General features: G+C 34.6%; 1 protein-coding gene across 5 annotated transcripts in view; it reads right to left on the reverse strand.

Annotated features, from left to right (window-relative positions):
- TPK1 (thiamin pyrophosphokinase 1) overlaps positions 1-23,784 on the reverse strand; it is a 323,853-nt gene that overhangs the window by 175,088 nt on the left and 124,981 nt on the right. For all 5 annotated transcript variants that reach the window (XM_077148616.1, XM_077148604.1, XM_077148613.1 and 2 more), the window contains exon 5: positions 8,416-8,488. In XM_077148616.1, coding sequence (XP_077004731.1) covers positions 8,416-8,488 — 73 coding nt within the window. The remainder of the gene's footprint in view (positions 1-8,415; positions 8,489-23,784) is intronic.

Here is a 23,784-nt window from a genome sequence, read left to right on the forward strand (position 1 = left end):
TGAGTGAACAGGAATGGCTATGTTCCAATAAAACTAAAATTTGAATATCATACACTTGTCATTTGTCATGAAGTATTCTTTTAATTTTTTTCAACCATTTAAAAATGTAAAAAACATTCTAAGCTCACCAGTAGCACAAAAAGAGCCAGTGTTAGTGCTTAATGACAACTAAAATAAATTATAAGGCAATGGGTATCAATAATCAACCTAATTTCCAAATACCAGTGAAGAAGTCCTTAGACTGTCATTCTCAATTACTTATTTTACTGCTTAACAATAATTTAACTAATAGAGGTTAATGAGTTTTTATTTTTAATACACATAAACCTATTAGGTTATATTATGCTGACTCCTCTAAAACGCTTTAATTGGAAAGAAATACTTAGAAAAAAATAACAACAACACATCAATTTTCATTTCATACATATATTCAGAGAATTACAGTCTCATAAAACAAGAGACAAGGAGTTAGTCTGGAGAAACTTGCTATCAGATTATTCATTTTTGTTTAAATAATTTAGTGCCTGTCCATAAACCCAACACAAAAAGTCCTTGTACAAATTATTCTGAAAGATTTCATAGTGCTCTGATTCCTCTATGTAACTTTATGGACTGAGATTACCAGGTGCTATTTCCTCCTAGGTAAAATGCACACCAAACTAGGTAAATTTTGAGCAACCTAAATATAGCCTCTCACCTAGCATAATTAAATATACAGGCTATGTAGTTAATTAAATTTAAGAATATTTTTTCAATAATTGAAGATTTTAAAACATATAAACTAATTATTTGAAAAATCAGATAATCAAAATGATATTTTGATATATTTTCCTCACTAAATTATTAATATCATTCATGATAAGAACTATCATTTTAGCATACTCTGCATTTTAAGAGACATTAATCATTTTACTTGACTTATGTCCTTAAATCCCCATAACACTAAAAGATTGTTATAGTCATCCCAGTTTAAGATAAGCTGGGAGAGATTAAACTTGCCTAAATTCACTCAGAAATCTGTGTGTGATGATCTGAAGTCACACTCCTAACCTACCATGCTTTGTATCCAAACCTGCTTAAACTGTGGTTTGTTTTTTTTGATATTTTTTTGGTGGGTTTAGCAAAAAATATCTTCACACTTTATACTAAACCTCAGTTTAGCTTGTTTACTCAAGCTTTAAACACCTGAAAGTCTTTTAGCTCTTAAGTAGACAAGGCCCCTGACTGACTTCATGATGCTTTCATGATAGTCAAAGGCTTATCAATTCTCCTGACTCCTGCAGCCATCCAAAAATGGGCAATGAATGCTTAACTATCCCTCTCTCCCTTTTTCCTGCTTTCCCAACTCATTATATCATTATATTTATGACGTGGGTCACTTTTTCTTTTGCTATTAGGATACTATTATGACTTACAACTCATGGCAAAAATCTATTTATTTCTGATTATTTTATTAATAGAAATAATAGGAAATAATAGAATAGAATTCTAGAAATGAAATTGATGGGAAAATAAGAACTTTTTTAAGAACTTTAATGTATGTTGCAAGAATGTTTTCCAGGAAAATTGTAAATGTGTATTTCCACTATCAGCGTATGAGAGTTTCTTTCTTTTAAAACATGAGCAACAAAAAATGAATTTCTTTCTGTGAATTAAGTGATTTACTTGTGTCTTAACATCAAATGGAAATCAGTATTCTCATGTGAAAGACAACTTCTGATGGAGAGAAAGGAGAGGGAAAGTTAAGAGTGTGAAGCAGGGATGGGAAGTTATTTGAGGACTAAGTGGCTAAGTGACTAAAGGACAGTATGAATGAAATCAATAGGCTAAAGAAAAGAAGGTAAGATCATCTTTTCTTACCTTCTTACCAACTGGAAGATCATCTTTCAAGTTGGCGCTGAAAATACGAAGTATGATTTATTATCCCTTCGTCTTACTATATTGATATAATTTTTGTAAACATCAAATGATTAAATTTTTCCCCTAGCAAGCTGAACTTGCTTTTCTTCTTATATGCATGCAAGAGAAGATATCACTTAAAAATGTTTGGGGAGGATGAGAATATGCAGGATATTTAGGCAAATTTTTAAAAGATGATGTTCTTTTAATCATTCATTAAAATGAACTGACTGGAACTCTGTAATTAGAAACTCCCTGCCAGATTAAGGGAAGAGCAGGGAGTACAGCAAAATGACATATTACTCTGAATGATCAAAGATACAGATCTAAAACCAACACAAAATTACTCTCAAATGTACTAAGAGGAATGTCCCAGGATCCACAGATGAAGCACTTACAGAGATAAGCACAAAATAACCATTTCCCATTTTTATCATTGTATTAAGTATACAATGTATACTTTAAGTATATAATAGATTGTTCCTTCAATTTTATTCACTAGCATTCTACACACATTTCTACTTTTGAATCATCAAATTAACATGATTGATTATGTTCATCATCAAATGACAGGCTACAGGTAATGATTTCTTCAGCAAGAATGTCACATGATTAAACCCCTTAGAACTCAACTTGACTAATATAATCTGGCATTCTCTTTTTTGGTTGCCTAAATTGTGTAAAAGTAAAGAAGAGATGATTTTTAACCTTGTAGCAATTCTCCTTTCACCCAGACATAGAGACATTCTCATCTAGAGTAATCTTTAATGCCCTGTGTGTTGTAAAATAAGCTCTCCTTTCAATATGGCATTGAATGAAAACTATAATGTTTAAAACAAGAAAGTCACCATTTCTGTTAATGGAAGTCAAATGTCTTTTTAGAACAACATATACATAACATAGCAGGACTGAGACTTCTACCCATTAAAAGGCCTGCCTTTAGCTGGTGTTTGGGAACCTGAGTGATAAGCAGTATCCTACACTGATATCCGAGTCATGAGTACAACTTTATGCTAAGTCCTAAGGATCCTCTAATGAATTATTGATGCTGAGAGACGTCTTAGGGACCCCAGACACAATTAGAGCCTTTTTATTTTTCACAACTGGGATGCCTGAATTAGCTTCCATTTTACAACATTCCTGTATGCATCCAGACCCACTTTCTACCTGGGTATCCTCCCTTTACAACCACTATAAAATACACTTAGGAAGTAGGTTCCACTAAGGCTTTCTACTAAGCCTCTACAGAAAGAAGCAAGGGGAAGAAACAGGAGTTAAAATATTGAAGCAGTCTGGGTGGGATTTGTTGCTCAATTACTTAAAAACAAGTAGAAATAGAAAATGGAACATTCACATAGAGAAAAGAGGCCAAGAACTTCTTCAGTTTGTGGGCCTGATTCTCTCTTTGCTTTGAAAAACTCCCTGCAATTAAGCAAGAGGATTATGGCATAGTGATTAGAAAACAACATGGATTCTGGGGCCAGGTTGCTTGAGTTTAAATTCCACTTCAACAACTGACTAGTTATATAACCTTGAGCTAGATAATCACTTCGTGCTTAAATTTCTTTAGCCGTTGTGATGATTAATTTCATGTGTCAGCTTGTCCAGGTTATGGTGTCCAGCTGTTGCTCAGGCACACTGGCCTGACTGTTACTGTGAGGATACTTTGTGGATTTAAGTAACTAGTAAATTGATTACATCTATGGCTGATTACATCTATAATCAACTGAGAATATTGCCTTCAGCAACGAGAGATGAGTTTCATCCAATCTGTTGAAGTCCTTAAAAGGAGAATTGATCCGGAAAAATTTCCAAATCTGTATCTGTATTTCCATATCAATATATTTCCATATCACAGCCATATTTCAACATTCTGTCTAAGACATAACTTAATTAATTGCAGCACTTTCTAGAATGCCAAAATGCCCACAGTAATGCAAAGGAAGATAGATATTCTTGCACTTAAAAGCTCCCTATACCTTTGCTAATTTTTTATTACCAAATCCTTTTACTTCTTCAGTGTTGTATCTTGGCTCAATACTGTCTACTATATATAGATTTTAGGTAGTTTTATAATTTTTCCAAATTTGTAGGCTTTGATCATGCTCAGTCTGGCCCAAGAGTTTGCATCTCACCCCCACTTTGCTGCCACAGAATCGCAAGTTAGGTTTTCTGGTATCTTGGAAAAAAGAAAGTAGAGTGGCTATCACACTGATGATGATACTAGCATTAAGTGTCAGGGATGCTAAATATCCTCTGCAAGGAACAACTGTCTAGCCCATAGGTCAAAGATGTTAATCTGTTGAGAAGCAGTTGCAGTGAGTCCTAGTTTTAACAAAATTGACTTTTGAGAAAACATAGATATTTAGCTATACAATTTTGTTCAAGTCACTTGAGCTTTCTGGGTTCCAGGCTGCCCATCTTAAAGACAGAAATTAGACTGAATAATATTGTTTTATTTTTCATTACCCATCCTATACACCTACCTTTACCAAAAAAACTTATTATTCTGTGTTTTTTTTTAGAGCATTAACTAAATACTGCCACTAGTTACATGAGATATTTTTGTTTCTTCAAAAGTCCTTAGGAAACTGAAACTTGTGTGAGCAAGATCAATGGAACAATTCAGAAGATTGGCATAGGTGACTTTTAGCCTTGAATGAAGGAAGCACTGTCTGATCCAGAAAAAGAAAATTAGAAAAGAAAGTGTCAAGGAGGAAAATCTGTAAGACATTCATCATTCCGGGTTGATATCAGTGAGCAGGGAAGAACTGAGACAAACAGGTAAAAGGGGATGCAAACAGATTTTACAGCTATTATCTCTGAGGACAGAAGTAATTTAAGGATTGCACACCCAAGCATATCAGGGAAGTAGATTACTTATAGTTGGACTATCAATTTATATAATTAATTTTTGTTGCAACTATATTTTTAATATTGAAATAGGTTAGATCCAGCTGTTGCCATGGAAAAATACATTCCTATAGCTACAAGTCTTGCTCTACTTCACTTGGAATTTCATGACCTTCAGTAATAGCTCATGATGTCCCTAAAATACAGTTTGTGAACTACATGTTAATTAACTGCAGGTAAAAATTGTTTATCTTTCTTCTTAACCTATAGACCACATGGAATTAAGTAATGGACCAGAGCTTGCTCCCTACTCATCTAAAACTCAAAGCAATAAATAACTAGGGGTTACAGACACAGACTAGTGATCAGATTTTTGGTAGGTTATGAACATGATGACTTAATCAGAGTAAATAATGGGGGAGTCTCCCTCCTTCTCATTGACCACTAGTATTTTAGACCACACGGAATTAAGTAATGGACCAGAGCTTGCTCCTTACTCATCTAAAACTCAAAGCAAAAAATAACTAGGGGTTACAGACACAGACTAGTGATCAGATTTTTGGTAGGTTATGAATATGATGACTTAATCAGAGTAAATAAATAATTGGGGAGGTAAGGGGTAAAAAAAAATTGGGTAGATTGAAAATACTAGTGGTCAATGAGAAGGAGGGAGAAGGGGTATGGAATGTGTGAATTTTTTTCTTTTTTCTTTTTATTTCTTTTTCTGGGGTGATGTAAATGTTCTAAAAATGATCATGGTGATGAATACACAACTATGTGATGATATTATGAGCCACTGACTGTATACTTGAGATGAACTGTATTTATCTGAAGATATATATTTTAAAAAGACAGAAATTGCTAGTAGCTATGTTTCCTTCTTATATATTATTAAGTATGAAGAAAGCATTGAGATTACTAAAACTTCAGCAGTAGGCAGTCTCCAAGATGGCTCCCAATGACCTCTGCTAATGTTTGTGTTTACATCCTCGTGTAGTGTGCACCTATTTAGCAGAACTTACGGTATATCACAACTAAGATCAGGCCACAAAAAAGACTGCCACTTCTGTCTTGGCTTGGCTCTCATACATGCATTTTTTCCTCTTTCTATTTCTTTCTCCTTTCCCTGGGAAGCAAGAAGCCAGGCTGAGGGCAACTTTGAGAAAGGCACACGTGGGGAGGAACTGACACCTCCAAATAATAATCAGCAAGAACTGAGACTCTCAACAACCATATGAGTAACCTTGGAGGAGAACGCTCAAGACCCCATTGGGCCTTGAGACTGAAGCTCCAGCTTGATAAGAACCTCACAGAAGACCCAGAGCCACCAACACCTCATTCATTTATTCCCATATTCTTTATCCTGAGAAACTGTGGGAGATAAGAATTGCTTCTGTTTTTAAATTGCTATGTTTTAGAACAATTTGTTGCATAGAACAATCTGTCACTGGTATTATATCTCAGTGACAAAATTTGAATAAAACATTCTAAAAATCAAACACATTATATATTTAATATTCTAAAAAATTAAACAGGCAAACCAATTTAAAATTCTGCACAGTTATGTAATTCGGGATTTTTCCTGAGTTAAAAACACTTCTCTTGAAACAAAATTTTCAACCCTTTTTCAATACGATTAAACATTAGCTACACAGTCCACTTAATGATTTTATAAAGCCTTTAGCATTTTACATTTCCTTTTTATTTTATTATCTTCACTAGATCTTCAGTATTAGCTTCATTGAAAACCCATACCAGCTGGGGGTGAAAAATAGTGTACTTGAAAGTGGCAATAATCTCCTTTTATTTGTAAAAGAGCATTTTATAGACTGCCTAAATCTGAGATAATAGCTTATATGAATTGTAATTAATATTGCACTAACTTGTTGTCATTACAAAAATTTGCACCTAAACACTTAGCATGTGCAATACAAGGTACATTAAGCTGTACTCTCTAGGAACAAACTCACAGAGTTCATGGAAAAAAAACTGGATTGTACTATATACCCCCCCATTTAGAATTATGTAATTTAAGGATTAATAGATTCAACTAAATCTTACAATATTATATAAATTAGATTTTGTTATGCAGGAAAAGTTCATCAAAATGTCAGGGATATTTACCAAATATTACCGATCCCCATTTCATTATATCCAGAAATAAAAAAGCTGGCTTCCCTTTATCCTTGACCTGCTATTCCCCAACCAGGGTTATTGGATTGGTATTTCCAACTTGGGCAAGCCAGGAACATTATGGCAAGGAGGACATAAGTCATAGGTGGTCAGATCTCCAATTTGTTTCTGAGTTTGCTTGTCCCTGCCTCGCCTCCTGTTTCTTAGGCTCCTGAAATTTTGATGAATATCTGTGCATTTGTAAAACTCTGCCTTGGAAGCAAGGCTGAGGTCTTTCCCTCCCAACAAGGTTGAGGTATGGAGTTAACAAGAAGTGAAATGGTGGGGAATGAGTAGAAACATACCAATGTTAAAGTAATTGAGCTTGAATATAAACCACTAACTTGGGAATACTTATCATTTGCTGATGGAAATGTGATCAACGGGTGGGCAGATGGGACGTACATAGAACTACATTCACTACCAGCTCCAGAATTTTCATATTGTAACAGTTTAAACTTTATAACCATGGTAGCTTTGTTTCTTCACCTGGAATTGTGGGGTTTATTTTTCCATCTTTCCATCCTTACTTTTAAAGACATCTTTCTTCCCTTTGAATTTATATAATCTTTCCCAAAGCATTGTAAAGAGTTTTAAATTTTGTGATTTCAGTGTTAAAATATAATTTCCTGGTACTGGTTTAGAATAACATAGATGATGGGGTTGCGGCTGAAAGAATAGCTGATGTTATAATTCTTGTTTTAAAAACTCTGTATTGTCCTCTAAAGCCATTGCCAACTTGAATATTAATTCCTCTAATACACTCCTGTGAGACTTCTATCATTTCCAATTAGATCATTTATATGTTCTTAAGTGTCAAAGATTTCTGAGATATATATAGCAACGGTAACAAAATGAACACCTAATAAGCTGCAGATTATTATTTGAAGTTGTAATGAATAGTTTTATTCAGAAAATGTTTGCAAATGCAAAAAAAAACCACCTTAAATGTACAGAAATTGAGAATTGATTAGGTAAAATATACAACATTGTTAAACAGAATTAAAAACTAGCTATGAAAAAATATATAATAACTAATAAAGGAGGAAGAAATGTACTATTAAGTATAAACTCATTTAAAATATATATATATGATGGGGTGGGAGATGGTGGTGCAGTGGCCAAGTTCTGGCCTACCATGCCAGAGACCTGAATTCAATTCCCAGTGCCTGCTGATGCAAAAAAACAAAACAAACAACAACAACAATATATATATATATACATATATATATATGATTAGAAAGAAGATTGATTAATGCTTATCTGATAGTTATAGAATTTTTAAGACTGTGTTTTTCCATTGCCATTTTCTAAATGTCTATTTTGAACATGTATTACAATTCCTGTGGAAAAAAAAAAACTATAAAAAATAACCAATTAGTTTCTCAGTCTTGAGACTGAGACTTGGCTAGACACCAAGAAAACCAGAACAAAAGCAAGAAAGAGAATCCTATGGCAAAGGTTTCGAATATATAAGTGCTTATGATTTACCTTAATACCGTAGTACTCTCTGACTTCAGGCCTAATAGAATCAAAATCTCCATTGATGAATTCAGGCAAAAAACTGAAAGAAAGAATTCCAAGTAAGTCACATAATTAAAACTACTTGTTAAATTTTAAATCTGTGATTATAAATTTGATGAAACATGAAAGAGAGAGCTAATGTACTCAAAAAGAGAAAGAAAACATTAAGACTTGCTGGAGACCAAATGAATATCCTATTTTTACTTTGTTTCAATATAGTATGACTTACAAGAACTCTACATATTCAACTAATTCAAACTGTCAAAATGTCAAATATTTTCAAATGTCAAAATATAGCAATATTTATCTTGTTAGATATATATTATAAGGATTAAAGGCTATTGGTTTAAAACTCCCAGTTCAAAGACCCTGACAGAAAGACACGTTCTTTTGCATATTACTATTTAAATACATACAAAACTTTCCATTATTGTACCCTCACAGAAATTACAACCGATTTGAAAGAACAAATGATCTTATAGAGTTTGTTTGCAAAGTCAAGAGAACTTTAAAAGCAAAGTCCTATTGACTTATTTCCAGAAATAGGAAGTCAAAACACGTCTGAAATATGAAGATCATGGCAACTTCATATGTGGATCTTTCTAATAATATGACAATTTTCTTACTTCTATATATTTTTTGGAACTCATTTCAAAAAGCTCACCTTACCCCATCTACGTAAACTATCTTTTTTCGGTTTTAATTTTTAAATTTCTTTTATTAAACATAACAACATACAACATGAGCTTTTTGGAACTCATTTCAAAAAGCTCACCTTACCCTATCTACGTAAACTATATATTTTTTGTTTTAATTTTTAAATTTCTTTTATTAAACATAACAACATACAAACACGAACATTCTTACTATATAATCATTCCATTCTTGGTATATAAACAATAACTCACAATATCATCACATAGTTGTATATTCATCACCATGATCATTTCTTAGAACATTTGCATCAATTCAGAAAAAGAAATAAAAAGAAAAAAGGGAAAAACTCATAGTACCATACCCCTTACCCCTCTCTCTCACTGATTGCTAGTGTTTCCATTTACCCAGTATATTTTAGCCTTTGTTTCCCCTATTTTTTTTTTCTATATGCCCTATCACTCCCTTTCATTGATCACTGGCATTTCAATCTACTATGTACTATTAATACTCATCTGTATATCCTGTAGATAAAAAGAGCATCAGACATGAGGTTCTCACAATCACACAGTCACATTGTGAAAGCTATTATCATTATACAATCATCTTCAAGGAAAAAAAGGAAAAACTCATAGTACCAAACCCCTTACCCCTCCCTCTCATTGAGTGCTAGTATTTCCATTTACCCAATATATTTTAGCCTTTGTTTCCCCTATTTTTTTCTATATGCCTTATCACTACCTTTTATTGATCACTGGCATTTCAATCTATTAAATTTATTTTAGCATTTGTTCCCCCTATTATTTATTTATTTTTAATCCATATGCTTTACTCATCTGTCCAAACCATAGATTAAAAAAAGAGCATCAGACACAAGGTTTTCACAATCACACAGTTAAACTAAGAGAGCTAATTATCATTATACCATCATCTTCAAGAAACATGCCTACTGGAACACAGCTCTACATTTTCAGGCACTTCCCTCCAGCCTTGCCAATGTACCTTAAATAAAAAGAGTGATATCTATATAACACGTAAGAATAACCTCCAGGATAACCTCTCAACTCTGTTTGAAATCTCATTTCTCTCTTCCTCCTTTTGGTCAAGAAGCCATTGACACTTTACGTTGCTTCATTTCTCTCTTCCTCCTTTTGGTCAAGAAGGTGTACGCATTTCCTTGATGTTGAGTCTCAGCTCATTCTAGGATTTCTGTCCCAGGTTGCCAGGGAGGTTTACACCCCTGGGAGTCATGTCCCACATAGAGAGATGGAGGGCAGTGAGTTTGCTTGTCGTGTTGGCTGAGAGAGAGAGGCCACATCTAAGCAACAAAAGAGGTTCTCTTGGGGTGACTCTTAGGCCTAATTTTAAGTAGGCTTAGCCTATCCTTTGCAGGGATAAGTTTCATATGAACAAACCCCAAGACTGAGGCCTTCAGCCTATGGCTTTGGTTGTTCCCACTGCTTTTGAGAATATCAGGAGTTCTCCACATGGGGAAGTTGAATTTTACTGCTTTTGAGAATATCAGGACTTCTCCACATGGGGAAGTTGAATTTTCCTGCTTTCTTGCCATTCCCCCATGGGGATTTTGCAAATGCTTTTTTATTCACTGTTCAAATTGCTCTGAAATTTATGGGGCATCACTCTGGATAAACCTACAAAATCTCATGCTCTACTCAAAGTTCCATGTACTTATGGTATTCAATTAAACTGTAAACATAAGTTATATTAGGAAACACACTAGTCAAATAAGAAATTCTGTTCTAAACAAACATTTTTTGCTTTAGTCTTTAAACATAAATTTAAAAATATGATTTACCATCTATTTTCAACAGCCTGCAATACTGACATTCCTTTGTTCTTCCTCATGCAAAAAAAATTTTAATTTGTACTTTTCATTACTATCATTTTATACTCTAGGCATTCCTAGATTATACCATCTCTATATGGTATAAATACAGTCTTCATCATCTGTATTTCTTTCTGATTTCATATGTGCTCCCAGCCCTCCTCCCTCTATCATTCTCACTTTCAGCTTCATTCAATGTGCTAACATAATTGTATTACAGTTAGGTAGTATTGTGCTATGCATTTCTGAATTTTTACAATCAGTCGTGTTGCACAATCTGTATTCCTTCAGCTCCAACTACCCAATATCTTACCCTATTTCTATCTCCTGACAGTCTCTGTTCTTAGCTGAAATTTTCTAAGTTCATTCATTAATGTGAGTTCATATCAGTGAGACTATACAGCATTTGTCCTTTTGTTTCTGGCCAATCTCACTCAGTATAATGTCCTCACAGTTCATCCATGTTGTTAAATACTTCATCACTTTCTTCTGCCTTACCACTACATAATATTCCACCATATGTATATACCACAACTTGTTTAGCTACTCATCTGTTGATGGACATTTGGGCTGTTTCCATCTCTTGGCAATTGTAAATAATGCTGCTATACACATTGGTGTGCAAATGTCCATTTGTGTCCTTGCCCTCATGTCCTCTGAGTAGATACCTAGCAATGGTATTGCTGGATTATATGGTAATTCTATACTTAGCTTCCTGAGGAACTGCCAAACTGCCTTCCACAGTAGTCGTACCATTTTACATTCCTACCAACAAGTGGATAAGTATGCCTCTTTTTCCACATTCTCTCCAGTACTTGTCATTTTCTGTTTTATTGATAATGGCCATTCTGGTGGATGTGAGATGATATCTCATCGTGGTTTTGATATGCATTTCCCTAATAGCAAGCAAAGTTGAGCATCTTTTCATGTACCTTTTGGCCATTTGTATTTCCTCCTCTGAGAAGTATCTGTTCATGTCTTTTACCCATTTTGTAATTGGGTTGTCTTTTTGTTGTGGAGTTGAACAATTTCTTTATATATTCTGGATACTAGACCTTTATTTGATATATCATTTCCAAATACTGTCTCCCTTTGTGTAGGCTGTCTTTTTACCTTCTTGACAAAGTTCTTTGATGCACAAAAATGTTTAATTGTGAGGAGTTCCCATTTATTTATTTATTTCTTCAATGCTTATGCTTTGGGGTAAGATCTAGAAAACTGCCTCCAATTATAAAGAGATTTATAAGATATTTTCCTACATTTTCTTCTAAAAGTTTTATGGTCTTAGATTCAATGTTTAGGTCCTTGCCCACTTTGAGATAATTTTTGTATAGGGTATGACATAAGGCTCTTCTTTCATTCTTTTGCATTTGGATATCCAGTTCTCTAGGCACCATTTATTGAAGAGATGGTTCTGTCCCAGGTGAGTTGGCTTCACTGCCTTATCAAAGATAAACTGTCCATAGATGAGAGGGTCTATACCTGAACACTCTATTCAATTCCATTGGTCAGTATATCTATCTTTATGCCAGTAGAATGCTGTTTTGACCACTGTAGCTTCATAATACACCATAAAGTCAGGTAGTGTGAGACCTCCGATTTCATTTTTCTTTCTCAGGATACTTTTAGCTATTCAAGGCACCCTGCCTTTCCAGATAAATTTTTTTATTGGTTTTCTAATTCGGCAAAGTGAGTTTTGGGGGATTTAATTGGCATTGTACTGAATCTGTACATCAATTTAGGTAGAATTAACATCTTAACTATATTTAGTCTTCCAATCCATGAACATGGTATGCCCTGCCATTTATTTAGGTCTTCTGTGATTTCTTTTAGCAATCTCTTGTAGTTTCCTTTGTATAGGTCTTTTGTATCCTTAGTTAAATTTATTTCTAAATATTTGATTCTTTTGGCTGTAATTGTAAATGGAATTATTTTTCTTGATTTCCCCCTCTGATTTTCATTACTAGTGTATAGAAACACTTCAGATTTTTGAGTGTTGATCTTGTAACCTGCCACTTTGCTTTACTCATTTATTAGCTCTAGTAGTTTTGCTGTGTATTTTTCAGGGTTTTCAACATATAGTATCATATCATCTGCAAACAGTGAGATTTTTACTTCTTCCTTTCCAATTGTGACGCCTTGAATTTCTTTGTCTTGTCTAATTGCTCTGGCTAGAGCTTCCAGCACAATGCTGAATAACAATGGTGATAGTGGACATCCTTGTATGGTTCCTGATCTTAGGGGGAAAGTTTTCAGTTTTTCCCAATTGAGGATGATGTTAGCTGTGGGTTTTTCATATATTCCCTTTGTCATATTGAGGAAGTTTCCTTCTATTCCTATCCTTTGAAGTACTTTCAACAAGAAAGAATGTTGAATTTTGTCAAATGTTTTTTCTGCATCATCAGGATGATTATGTGGTTTTCCTCCTTTGATTTGTTGATATGGTGTATTACATTAATTGATTTTCTTATGTTGAACCATCCTTGCATAGCTGGGATGAATACTATTTGGTCATGGTGTATACTTCTTTCATAATTGTATAATTCTGTTGGATTCAATTTGCCAGAATTCTGTCAGAGAATTTTGCATCTATATTCATTAGAGAGATTGGTCTGTAATTTTCTTTTCTTGTACTGTCTTTGTCTGGCTTTGGTATGAGGGTGATGTTGGCTTCATAGAATGAGTTAGACAGCCTCCCCTCCTCTGCAATTTTTTTTGAAGAGTATGAGCAGTATTGGTACCAACTGTTTGTTGAATGTTTAGTAGAATTCACATGTGAAGCCAACTGGTCCTGGACTTTTCTTTTTTGGGAGCTTCTTAATGACAAATTCAATTTCTTTACTTGTGATTTGTTTGTTGAGGTTGTTTATTTCTTCTCGACTCAATAGTGGTTGTTCATGCCTTCCTAGGAAGTTGTCCATTTCATCTACACTGTCTAGTTTATTAGCATAAAGTTGTTCATAGTATCCTCTCATTACCTCCTTTATTTCTGCGAGGTCAGTTGTTATGTCTCCTCTTCCATTTCTGATTTGATTTATTTGCATCTTCTCTTTTTTGTGTGTGAACCTCGCTAAAGGTACATCAATCTTATTGATTTTCTCATAGAACCAACTTCTGGTTTTGGTGATTTTCTTTAATGTTCTCATGTTCTCAATTTCATATTTCTTCTCTAATCTTCGTTATTTTTTTCCTTTTGGTTGCATTGGGGTCAGTTTGCTGTTCTGTCACTAGTTCTTCCAAGTGGACGGTTAATTCGTCGATTTTTCCTCTTTCTTCTTTTTTGATATAGGCATTTAGGGCAAAAAATATCCCTCTTAGTACTGCCTTTGCTGCATCCCATACATTTTGATATGTTGTGTTTTCATTTTCATTTGCTCCGAGATATTTACTGATTTCTCTGCAATTTCTTCTTTGACCCACTCGTTGTTTAAGAGTGTGTTGTTGAGCCTCCATATATTTGTGAATTTTATGGCCCTCTGCCTATTATTGATTCCTAACTTCATTCCTGTATGATGTGAGAAATCGTTTTGCGTGATTTCAATCTTTTCAAATTTATTGAGACTTGCTTTGTGACACAGTATATGGTCTATCCTTGAGAATGATCCATGCACACTTGAGAAAAAGCTACATCCTGCTGTTGGGGTGTGTAATGCTCTATAAATGTCTGTGAAGTCTAGCACATTTATTGTATTATTCAAATTCTCTCTTTCTTTATTGATCATCTGTCTAGATGTTCTGTCCATTGATAAGAGTGGGGAATTGAAGTCTCCAACTATTAGGGTAGACATGTCTATTTCGCTCTTCAGTGTTTTCAGTGTTTGCCTCATGTATTTTGGAGCACTCTGGCTCAGTGCATAAATATTTATGGTTGTTATGTCTTCTCGTTGAATTGTTCCTTTTATTAATACATAGTGGCCTTCTTTATTTCTTTTAGTTGTTTTACATTTGAAGTCTAATTTGTTGGATATTAGTATAGTTACTACTGCTCTTTTCTGATTGTTGTTTGTATGAAATATCTTTTCCCAACCTTTCACTTTCAACCTATGTTTATCCTTGTGTCTAAAATGTGTCTCCTGTGGACAGCATATATATGGGTCCTATTTTTTAATCCATTCTGCCAGTCTATGTCTTTTGATTGGGGAGTTTAATCTACTAACATTTAGTGTTATGACTGTAAGGGCAGTACTTTCTTCTACCATTTTGCCTTTTGGATTTTATATGTCACATCTAATTTTTTTTCTTTTTACCTTTACTGATAGTCTTCATTGCTCTCTTGTCTTTTCCTATCTGTTTCTAGTTCTCCCTTTCACATTTCTTGCAGAGCTGATCTCTTGGTCATAAAATCTCTTGGTGATTTTTTTTGCCTGAAAATGTTTTAATTTCCTCCTCATTTTTGAAGGACAATTTTGCCAGATATAGAATTCTTGGTTGGCAGTTTTTCTCTTTTAGTATCTTAAATACATCATTCCATTGTCTTCTCGCCTCCATGGTTTCTGCTAAGAAATCTAGACATAGTCTTATTGTGTTTCCCTTTTATGTAATGAACTGTTATTCTCTTGCTGCTTTCATGATTCTCTCATTCTCTTTGACATCTGACATTCTGATTACTACATGTCTTGGAGTATGTCTATTTGGATCTATTCTGTTTGAAGTATGCTGCACTTCTTGGATCTGTAATTTTAAATGTTTCATAAGAGTTGGGAAATTTTCAGTAATAATTTCCTCCATTAGTTTTTATCCTCTTTCCCCCTTCTTTTCTCCTTCTGGGACACCCACAACACATACATGTGTGTGCTTCATATTGTCATTCAATTCCCTGAGTCCCGCTCATATTTTTCCATTCTTTTCCCTATTTTTCTTTTGTTTGTTGGATTTAAATGACCCATCCTCCAGTTCACTAATCCTATATTCTGCCTCCTGAAATCTAACCTTGTAGGTTTCCATTGTTTTTTCATCTCTCCTACTGTGACTTTCATTCCCTTAAGTTCTGCGATTTGTTTTTTTCAGACTTCCAATTTCTTCTTTTTGTTCATTCCTTGCCTTCCTTATATCCTCCCTCAATTCACTGATTTGATTTTTGATGAGGTTTTTCATGTCTGTTCGAACAGTCTGAATTAACTGTTTCAATTCCTGTATCTCATTTTGAATTGTTGGTTTGTTCCTTTGACTGGGACATATCATCAGTTTTCCTAGTATATTAGGTATTTTTTTGCTGGTGTCTAGGCATTTAAATTCCTTAATTAGTTTATTCTGGAGATTGCTTCCATTTTTTTTTTTCTTTTTTAACCTAGGGTTTTCTTGCTGGATGACTTTGTTGTCTATCTGTGATGACTTTGTTGTCTATCTGTTCCTTGACATTTAGTTCAGCTTATTCTAGCCCTCTAGCTTAGGTTTTCTTTAACGGATTGGTATTTTTCAGTTCTTGTTTCTTTCCCTGCCTATATGGTGACATTTTTTCCCCCTTAGGAGGGTCTACTTAGGTATTATAAGCTCCAGCCAGATCTTCCCAGACCAAACTGACCTCCTTTCAGGAGGAAAGAGACACCTGGGTAGGTTTTCCCTGAGCAGGAGGCTCAGCAGATTGAAAGACTTTCTTTCCCATGAAGCCTCTGGACTCGGTGTTTTTTCTATCCTGCCTGGTATGTGGTGCTTGTCTGCCTGTGGGTCCCACCAGCATGCGGTGATGTACCTTTAACTTCAGCAGACTCTCCCTGCTGGGGGTGTGGTTGAGATAGAGGAAAGGTTGGAGGCTGGCTTTAATCCCTTCAGTTTTCCAGATCCTAAGTCTGAATTCCCTGAGGGAGGGATTCTACCTGAGCTCGGCCCCACCCCTCTCCTGGGGAAAGCACAGCCTCCAGACAAACTCTCAAACAAGCTTAATTCTGCCCATGCCTGGGGCAGTTGGAGCATGAGAAGCCCTGCAGCTGTATCCAAACAGCAGTCACCAAAAAAGAAAAGAAAAAGCAACTCCTTTTCGGAGCAGGACCCCTGTTCCTTGAGTTTGCCAATCAAGAGCTTAAGTTAGTACGTTGCTCTGTGTATCTCCAGGTCTTAGGTGCCCTCTCCTTTTCTTCAGGGCCCAGACCCTTTCAAGTATTTTGTGCTGTCTGATCCAAAAAATACTCTGTTTTTTTTTTTTCTTTTTCTATCAGCCCTGCCCCTTCTGCAACAGGGCAAAAACCAGCAACCTTAGCTTTTACTCAAGGTTCAGCTGAGCTGGCCTATTTTTAGTAGTCAGAATTTCTTAATTCCACAGTTGGAGTTTGGCTGAGCTCAGCCCCTGCTGCTGGTAAAGTCTCTTTCCTTTCCCCTTTGGGAAGCAGCCTGTGGGGGAGGGGCACTGGCTGCCATGGCTTGGGGAACTCACAGTTCTGGGTGGGCTCGCAGCTGGTCCAGCTTGTCCAGACCGGGGTACGCTGTGTGTCCGGTCACTGACATGGCCCCAGCAGTTCTTCTGTACTGTTCCTGGCTATTTACTAGTTGCTCTGGAGGACGAATTGAATTCCACTCCTCACTAAGCAGCCATCTTGGCTCCTCCCTAAACTATCATTTTAAAATAAAATATCTACATGACTTGATAGAATCTCACTTCCCTGGATTTCTCAGTGCTTCTGCAAAAAGTCCTAGTATTCTGAGACTCTGAAATGTATACGATATAAAGATAAAGAATGTTTGTTTTCATTTCCCCCACAAATATTTCACACTTCATGATTCATAAGATCTATATTCATTTGTCTAGTTACTTGCTCTGAATCAAAAATTAGTAACAAAACTTCCATTTTATCTTCCTAAGAGGACCAAATGGACTAGGGAGATTAGAGAGTTATCCTCATATGCATGAAAGAACCCACAACTAGAGACATCTCTATGTCATAAAAACCAAGACACAAGGGGATATATGGCTCCTGGAGAGATTTTATTGACATACTAAAGGTCTGTGGTTAGGATTCAGACCCATTAAATTTCCAAGGAGGCCCTTTCAGGAGATGAGGGGGGAAACTGTCACCTTTTCCTTAAAAAGCAGAGCACAAAAATTATATTTCCTCAAACCTCATCTAAGGAACAAAAAATTACTACTGTAAGACAACTGATCTAGACCTCATTGTATCACCCATGGGCAAAGAATTAGGGCAAGACTATCAGAAATCTGTCTTTGACAGAGAACCTCTCACATGTACATTCAGGATAAAATTAATAAAAATGAATATGGAAAATAAAATGATACTAACTTATCCCTTAGAGCATTTCTTTCTAAGGGATTTAAAGAAATTAAGCATTTAGAAGAAATTAAGCATTTCTTCTAAAGTTAACTCAATTGGAAATTTTATTTCTTAAATTAATCCTAATCTACTTGATGTGTGTTAAGACTCTTCTTTGAACAGCGTAAGTCGTTCTAAGCAGAGGAGTATATGGGAAAAAATGTACCTATTGCAAACTATGGATTATAATCAATAGCAATATTTTAATATTCTTTGGCCAACAGAAACAAATGTACCACACCAATACTATGGGTCAATAATAGGGGGTGCTTAGGGGTATGGCTGGATTTAGGTTTTATTTTTTATTTTTATTTCTTCCCTGGAATAATGAAAATCTTCTAAAATTGATCATGGGGATGTATGCCCAACCATGTGATGATTGTGTGAGCCAGTGATCGTATACTTCAGATGGCTTGTATGGTGTGTGAATATGTCTCAATAAAACAAAGTGAATGAGTGATATGGAATTCACCTCTCTCCAAGGAAACATTTCAGTACTGTTCATTAAACAGAGGACCAAGGATAAAATAACAAATAGTCACAATTGTATAATTAGTAATTTATAATACCAGGGTCTTCCTAAAAGCATGATTAATAAATTATTTTGCTTTAAAAAATCATGCAGCAAATATCTAAGTGTTTGTATGTTAAAAAGTGCTAAAACAATTCAAGCATTATTGTTATTATGCTATTGTATATTTGGTTTTGTTATTGTCATCCCCATGCTATTCAAATCTTTTGACAAAAGATCCAGTTTCTCTGAAAAATACACCTGAAGATAATTTATTCCTGAAGATTCCATCCACAGTGCAGGAAGGGAAAAGGGTTTTGTCAGGAACATACTTTATGACATAGAATAGCCATAAAGAACAATGCATATGATTAAATTTAGTTATAAGCTGACTTCCTACAGCTGCCTAAAATGATCTCGCTCTGAAAATTTATTTTGACTTCAAGCATGATCTGACAAACATAGCATTAATGCATACACATTTTCCCCTTCTTCCAATACACTAAAATGAGTTAAGGCTACGTATGGATAACTTTCAGATCTCTGATTTACAGCATTAGATAACCAATATCCTAAAATATATCACTAATCTAATCAAATCAATAATTTAAGATAAATATGCCCTCACAGTTTGCATGTATTATCAAACCTCCTGGTTGTAAATTCTCTTTTAAATGTGCTAATCATTTTTACCTTCCATCGTTTTGATTCAAAGACCTAATAATGTTAATATGCTTATAAAGCTTAGTAATTTGATTGAACAAATAATTTTTAATTTAAATTTACCAAAACCAATACTTAATTATTGCTTAAGGCTAGGCTTAGAAGAATCAACTTAAACCAAAGTCCTTCCTTAAGCAAAGTTCACACATTTCCTTTCTATATATGTTAAAGCATACTGAAATTACATTTTTTGGCCATAACATTAAATACTTAACAGTTAAGAGTTAACCTTAATCCCAATCACTCAGATACAGTCACAGGGAGACAGAATTCACTTACTAACATCTATTGGAGGTAATCCATATCACAATTTATGCTCAGATACTTGACACTTAGTCTCTAACAAGTTTTTATTGTATTATTCCATAAAAGCCTAACAGTATTCAGCATGCGTTTGTAATATTTTTAACTAAAAATACAGCAAACACAGGCCCGAGTCTCTACTTCTAACTATATAACTTTTAGAATTAAATTGGGAACTCTGGAAATTTTGTTGTTTCTAACTAAAAGAGCTAATATTCTTTCTGATGAAGCACTTATGAATCAGATCCATTCATTTGTTGAATGAATAAACAAAATTGTGGAGTACTCATATAATTAACCACTACACTCCACAGTAAGAAGGAATGTACACCTACTTTAACATAAATGAATCTCAAAGTATTTTAATAAGTTACAGAAAATCACACACAAAAGGGCACAGACTGTATGATATTCTCAAGAAGGTTGCAGGAGCCAGGTATGAGAGGAGGGGTTTTAATGCAAGGGGAAGGAGATTTTGGGGGTGATGGAAATGTTTTTATCTTGACTGGGGTGGTAGATACATAACTGTCTATGTTTTCACAACTTGTCAAATTGTATGAGCAAACTGGATGAATTTAATTGCATGAAATTATACATCCATAAAACTGACTCAGGGGAGTCAAATATTGCTATTTTCCATTCCAACCACTATATGAAATCTTTCAATCTTTCTAAAAAGTACAAAAGTAATTACAGGGCGGGCCGCGGTGGCTCAGCGGGCAAAGTGCTTGCCTGCTATGCCGGAGGACCTCGGTTCGATTCCCGGCCCCAGCCCATGTAACAAAAAACGGAAAAACAAAATACAATAAAACAAGAAAATGTTTCCCTTTCTTCCTTCCTTCCTTCCTTCTATCCTTCCTTCCTTCTCTCTGTCTTTCCTTTAAAAAAAAAAAAAAAAAAAAAAAAAAAAAAAAAAAAAAAAAAAAGTAATTACAGCATGCAAAATATCAACTATAACAGGAATAATACTAATATTTACAATACTGCCTAAAACTACATCATGTGCACACTCAGCTATTCGTTAGTTCATCATGCCATAGCTATGAAGGATCATGCTCCATCCTCTTAGACAAATCTTTAAAAAACAGCCCAAAGTAATGAGTTTCCTCATCAAATTTCTCAGAATGCTCCAAAAGATAGTGATCTTTCCCTGAAATTTCATATCCTAAGGAAATTACAATAACTTGACAAACATCTCACAGTAAAGAAGGTGAACAATCAGGATTTGAATCCTCAAAAGCCCAGCATGTTTTCTCACTACACAATTTTTAACTTAAAAAAGCTGCTGCTAGCTGTTACCAAATCTAATAGGTGTGACAGAACAAAATGATTAAAAGTTACTCATATATAAGAACTTAGAAGTTACCAATATTTGCTACCAAAAAAAAGAAGCAACATTGAAACCTGATTTTCTCCTCTGCCAATGCCTGGCTTGATCAGGTTTATAAAGGCTTAAAAACTAGTCTCCTACATCATTTGGTATTTAAATTACATCTTGACTCTGATTAAACTGGGAGCCAGTCAGAGTTATATTCTCTATTCTTACTTGATCACTCCGAAAAGTGGTATTGATCTGCTGATGAGAAAATTACAGGCATATACAGAGCTAGAAAGTCTTAATTGTGGGAAAATTAATGAAGAGAGATGAATAACAGATTAGAAATGAAGCTTTTTAAGCACCACAGGTTCTTGCCACCATTATATCATCGTCAGTGTTTAACTGAATGGCCATCTGTATGAATGCAGTGAATTTCTGTTGTTGGCTCATCTTTTACATTAAACAATAAAGCAACTGAGATAGCATAGAACAATGTTTATGTAAAAATAATTTTTAGTAGGACTGATCATTATATTTATTAATTACTCTGAGAAACTTCGTTTTTAGTTTATGGCGTACTGGAGTGGCTAGAGGGAAGTACGTGAAACTGTTGAGCTGTGTTCCAGTAGCCTAGATTCTTGAAGACAGTTGTACAAAGATATAACGTTTACAAAGTGACTGTGTGATTGTGAGAGCCTTGAGTCTGATGCTCCTTTTATCCAGAGTATGGACAGATGAGTAAAAACTGTGGATATAAATAAATAATGGGGGGAAAACGGTAAAATAAATTGGGTAGATGGAAACACTAGTGGTCAATGAAGGGTTTGGTATGTATGTTTTTTTGTTTTTGTTTTTCTTTTGCTGGAGTGATGCAAATGTTCAAAAAATGATCATGGTGATGAATATACAACTCAGTGATGATATTGTGAGCCATTGATTGTACACCACATATGGAATGTTTTTATGACAAGAATATATATTTGTATGCTAAGTTTTTACAATAAAAATATTTTTAAAAATAATTTTAGTAGGGCTGATCATTGTATTTATTAATTACTCTGAGAAAGCTAACCTAACCTCACCCACCAATTTAAAATATTAAAATTCATAGCTATTCCTTAGAATATGATATTAATGAGTCTGAGAGTCTTTAGGTACCATGAATTCACAAATTAAAAATTCAAAACAAAACACTCTCACATTCAGCACTCATATTCTGGTTGCTTTCAAAATACCAATGAATTCAAAGGTAAGTACCTTAGCATCAGGAAAATTAACAGGCATTGGAATACCATATAACACAAGACATTCTGGAAATAAGAAGGACATATACCAAAACTGATTTTTAGATAAAAATGCACAATCTTTCAGATAGAAGACATTTCTGGTTTATACAAACTAATAAGATGTACTTATCCAACATTTTTTTCAAGCATCAAGATATTTCTATTAGCTGACATTATGATTTTGAAATCCTTGGCTTAGTCTCTATGGCATTTCTGCCATGATGTAAGATATATCTTTATAGCTCTAAATCAAGGCAAAAGTGACTATAATACTGTAATTTAAAATTATTATTACAGAGTTAAAGATGTCCAATCATGGCCTGGAAGAGGAGCAGAGCACTCACGGACCACACAGCATTGTACTTAAGTACCTATGTACTGATAGGATTGCTGCAAGAAATGTCAGCACTGGGCAAAAACCATCTGAGTCTCAGTCTCACAGGGCCTATGAGCTCTGAATGGAGAGCCAGCCATCAGAATGGATCACATGCAGTACAAATACTTTAAAATGACAGGACAAAATATAAAAATTAAAGTTAAAAATTTGCTCCAGAAATTTCTCCTAGAATTATCATATATATAATGATAGCAATGACAGTGTAAGTAATACAAAGATCTTATGGGAGGGGGGAATGCTCCTCAATTTGTAATAGGTATAAATGCCCAAGGAGAACATTTTTTAATCAAAATTCATAATTTGATCTTAGCCACTTATGAGAATGATTCCTGTGCCTGAAGGAGGAAATTCTATATGAAACTGATCATAGAGTAAGATGGTTTTTGTGCAGACTCAACAAGCAAGCAACTATACTATATCAAAAGAACACTCCATGTTACCGTACTTCTGCTTTTTTTTTTTTCCTATCTCTGTAGCTTGTGAACTTTGGACCAATGAACCAGTACACCTGCTCTCCATTCTGGTTTTAACCAATGGAAGGTTTTATCTACTTGAGAAGATGTTTTGAGATGTCCATAGGCCTTTTTAAGCACAAACTAGTACGAAGTTGAAGCTGTAGAATTGGGAGTATTGGCACACAGACCAGAACAGGACACATTAACATGTCCAGTCTCAAGTGCAAAGGAAATTTGCATTTCCCTGATGACAACATTTTTATCAAGAACTTAAATAGGAGATTTAAGAAAAAAAGTTCGAATGTTAGAAACTATAAATGTTAATGCCATAAAGAAAATTACACCATTTCAAATATATATATATTTAATCCATACCTAGGGTATACTTTTTGCAATAGGAAATGGAGGTGATTTCTCAAACTATAAGCAGGTCAATACATTTAATAACATATATGATGAAGGTGAAACTACATTCTATAGGATAATCTATTTCTATACAGACTATAAATTCCTGTTATTGCCAAGAGGTTGAACTATAAACATGCCGGCAGTGAGGAAATTTAAAAACTGTTTCTATCAAACAT

The sequence above is a fragment of the Tamandua tetradactyla genome, chromosome 1 (assembly GCF_023851605.1).
Source record: "Tamandua tetradactyla isolate mTamTet1 chromosome 1, mTamTet1.pri, whole genome shotgun sequence".
NCBI classification, from domain to species: Eukaryota; Metazoa; Chordata; class Mammalia; order Pilosa; family Myrmecophagidae; genus Tamandua; species Tamandua tetradactyla.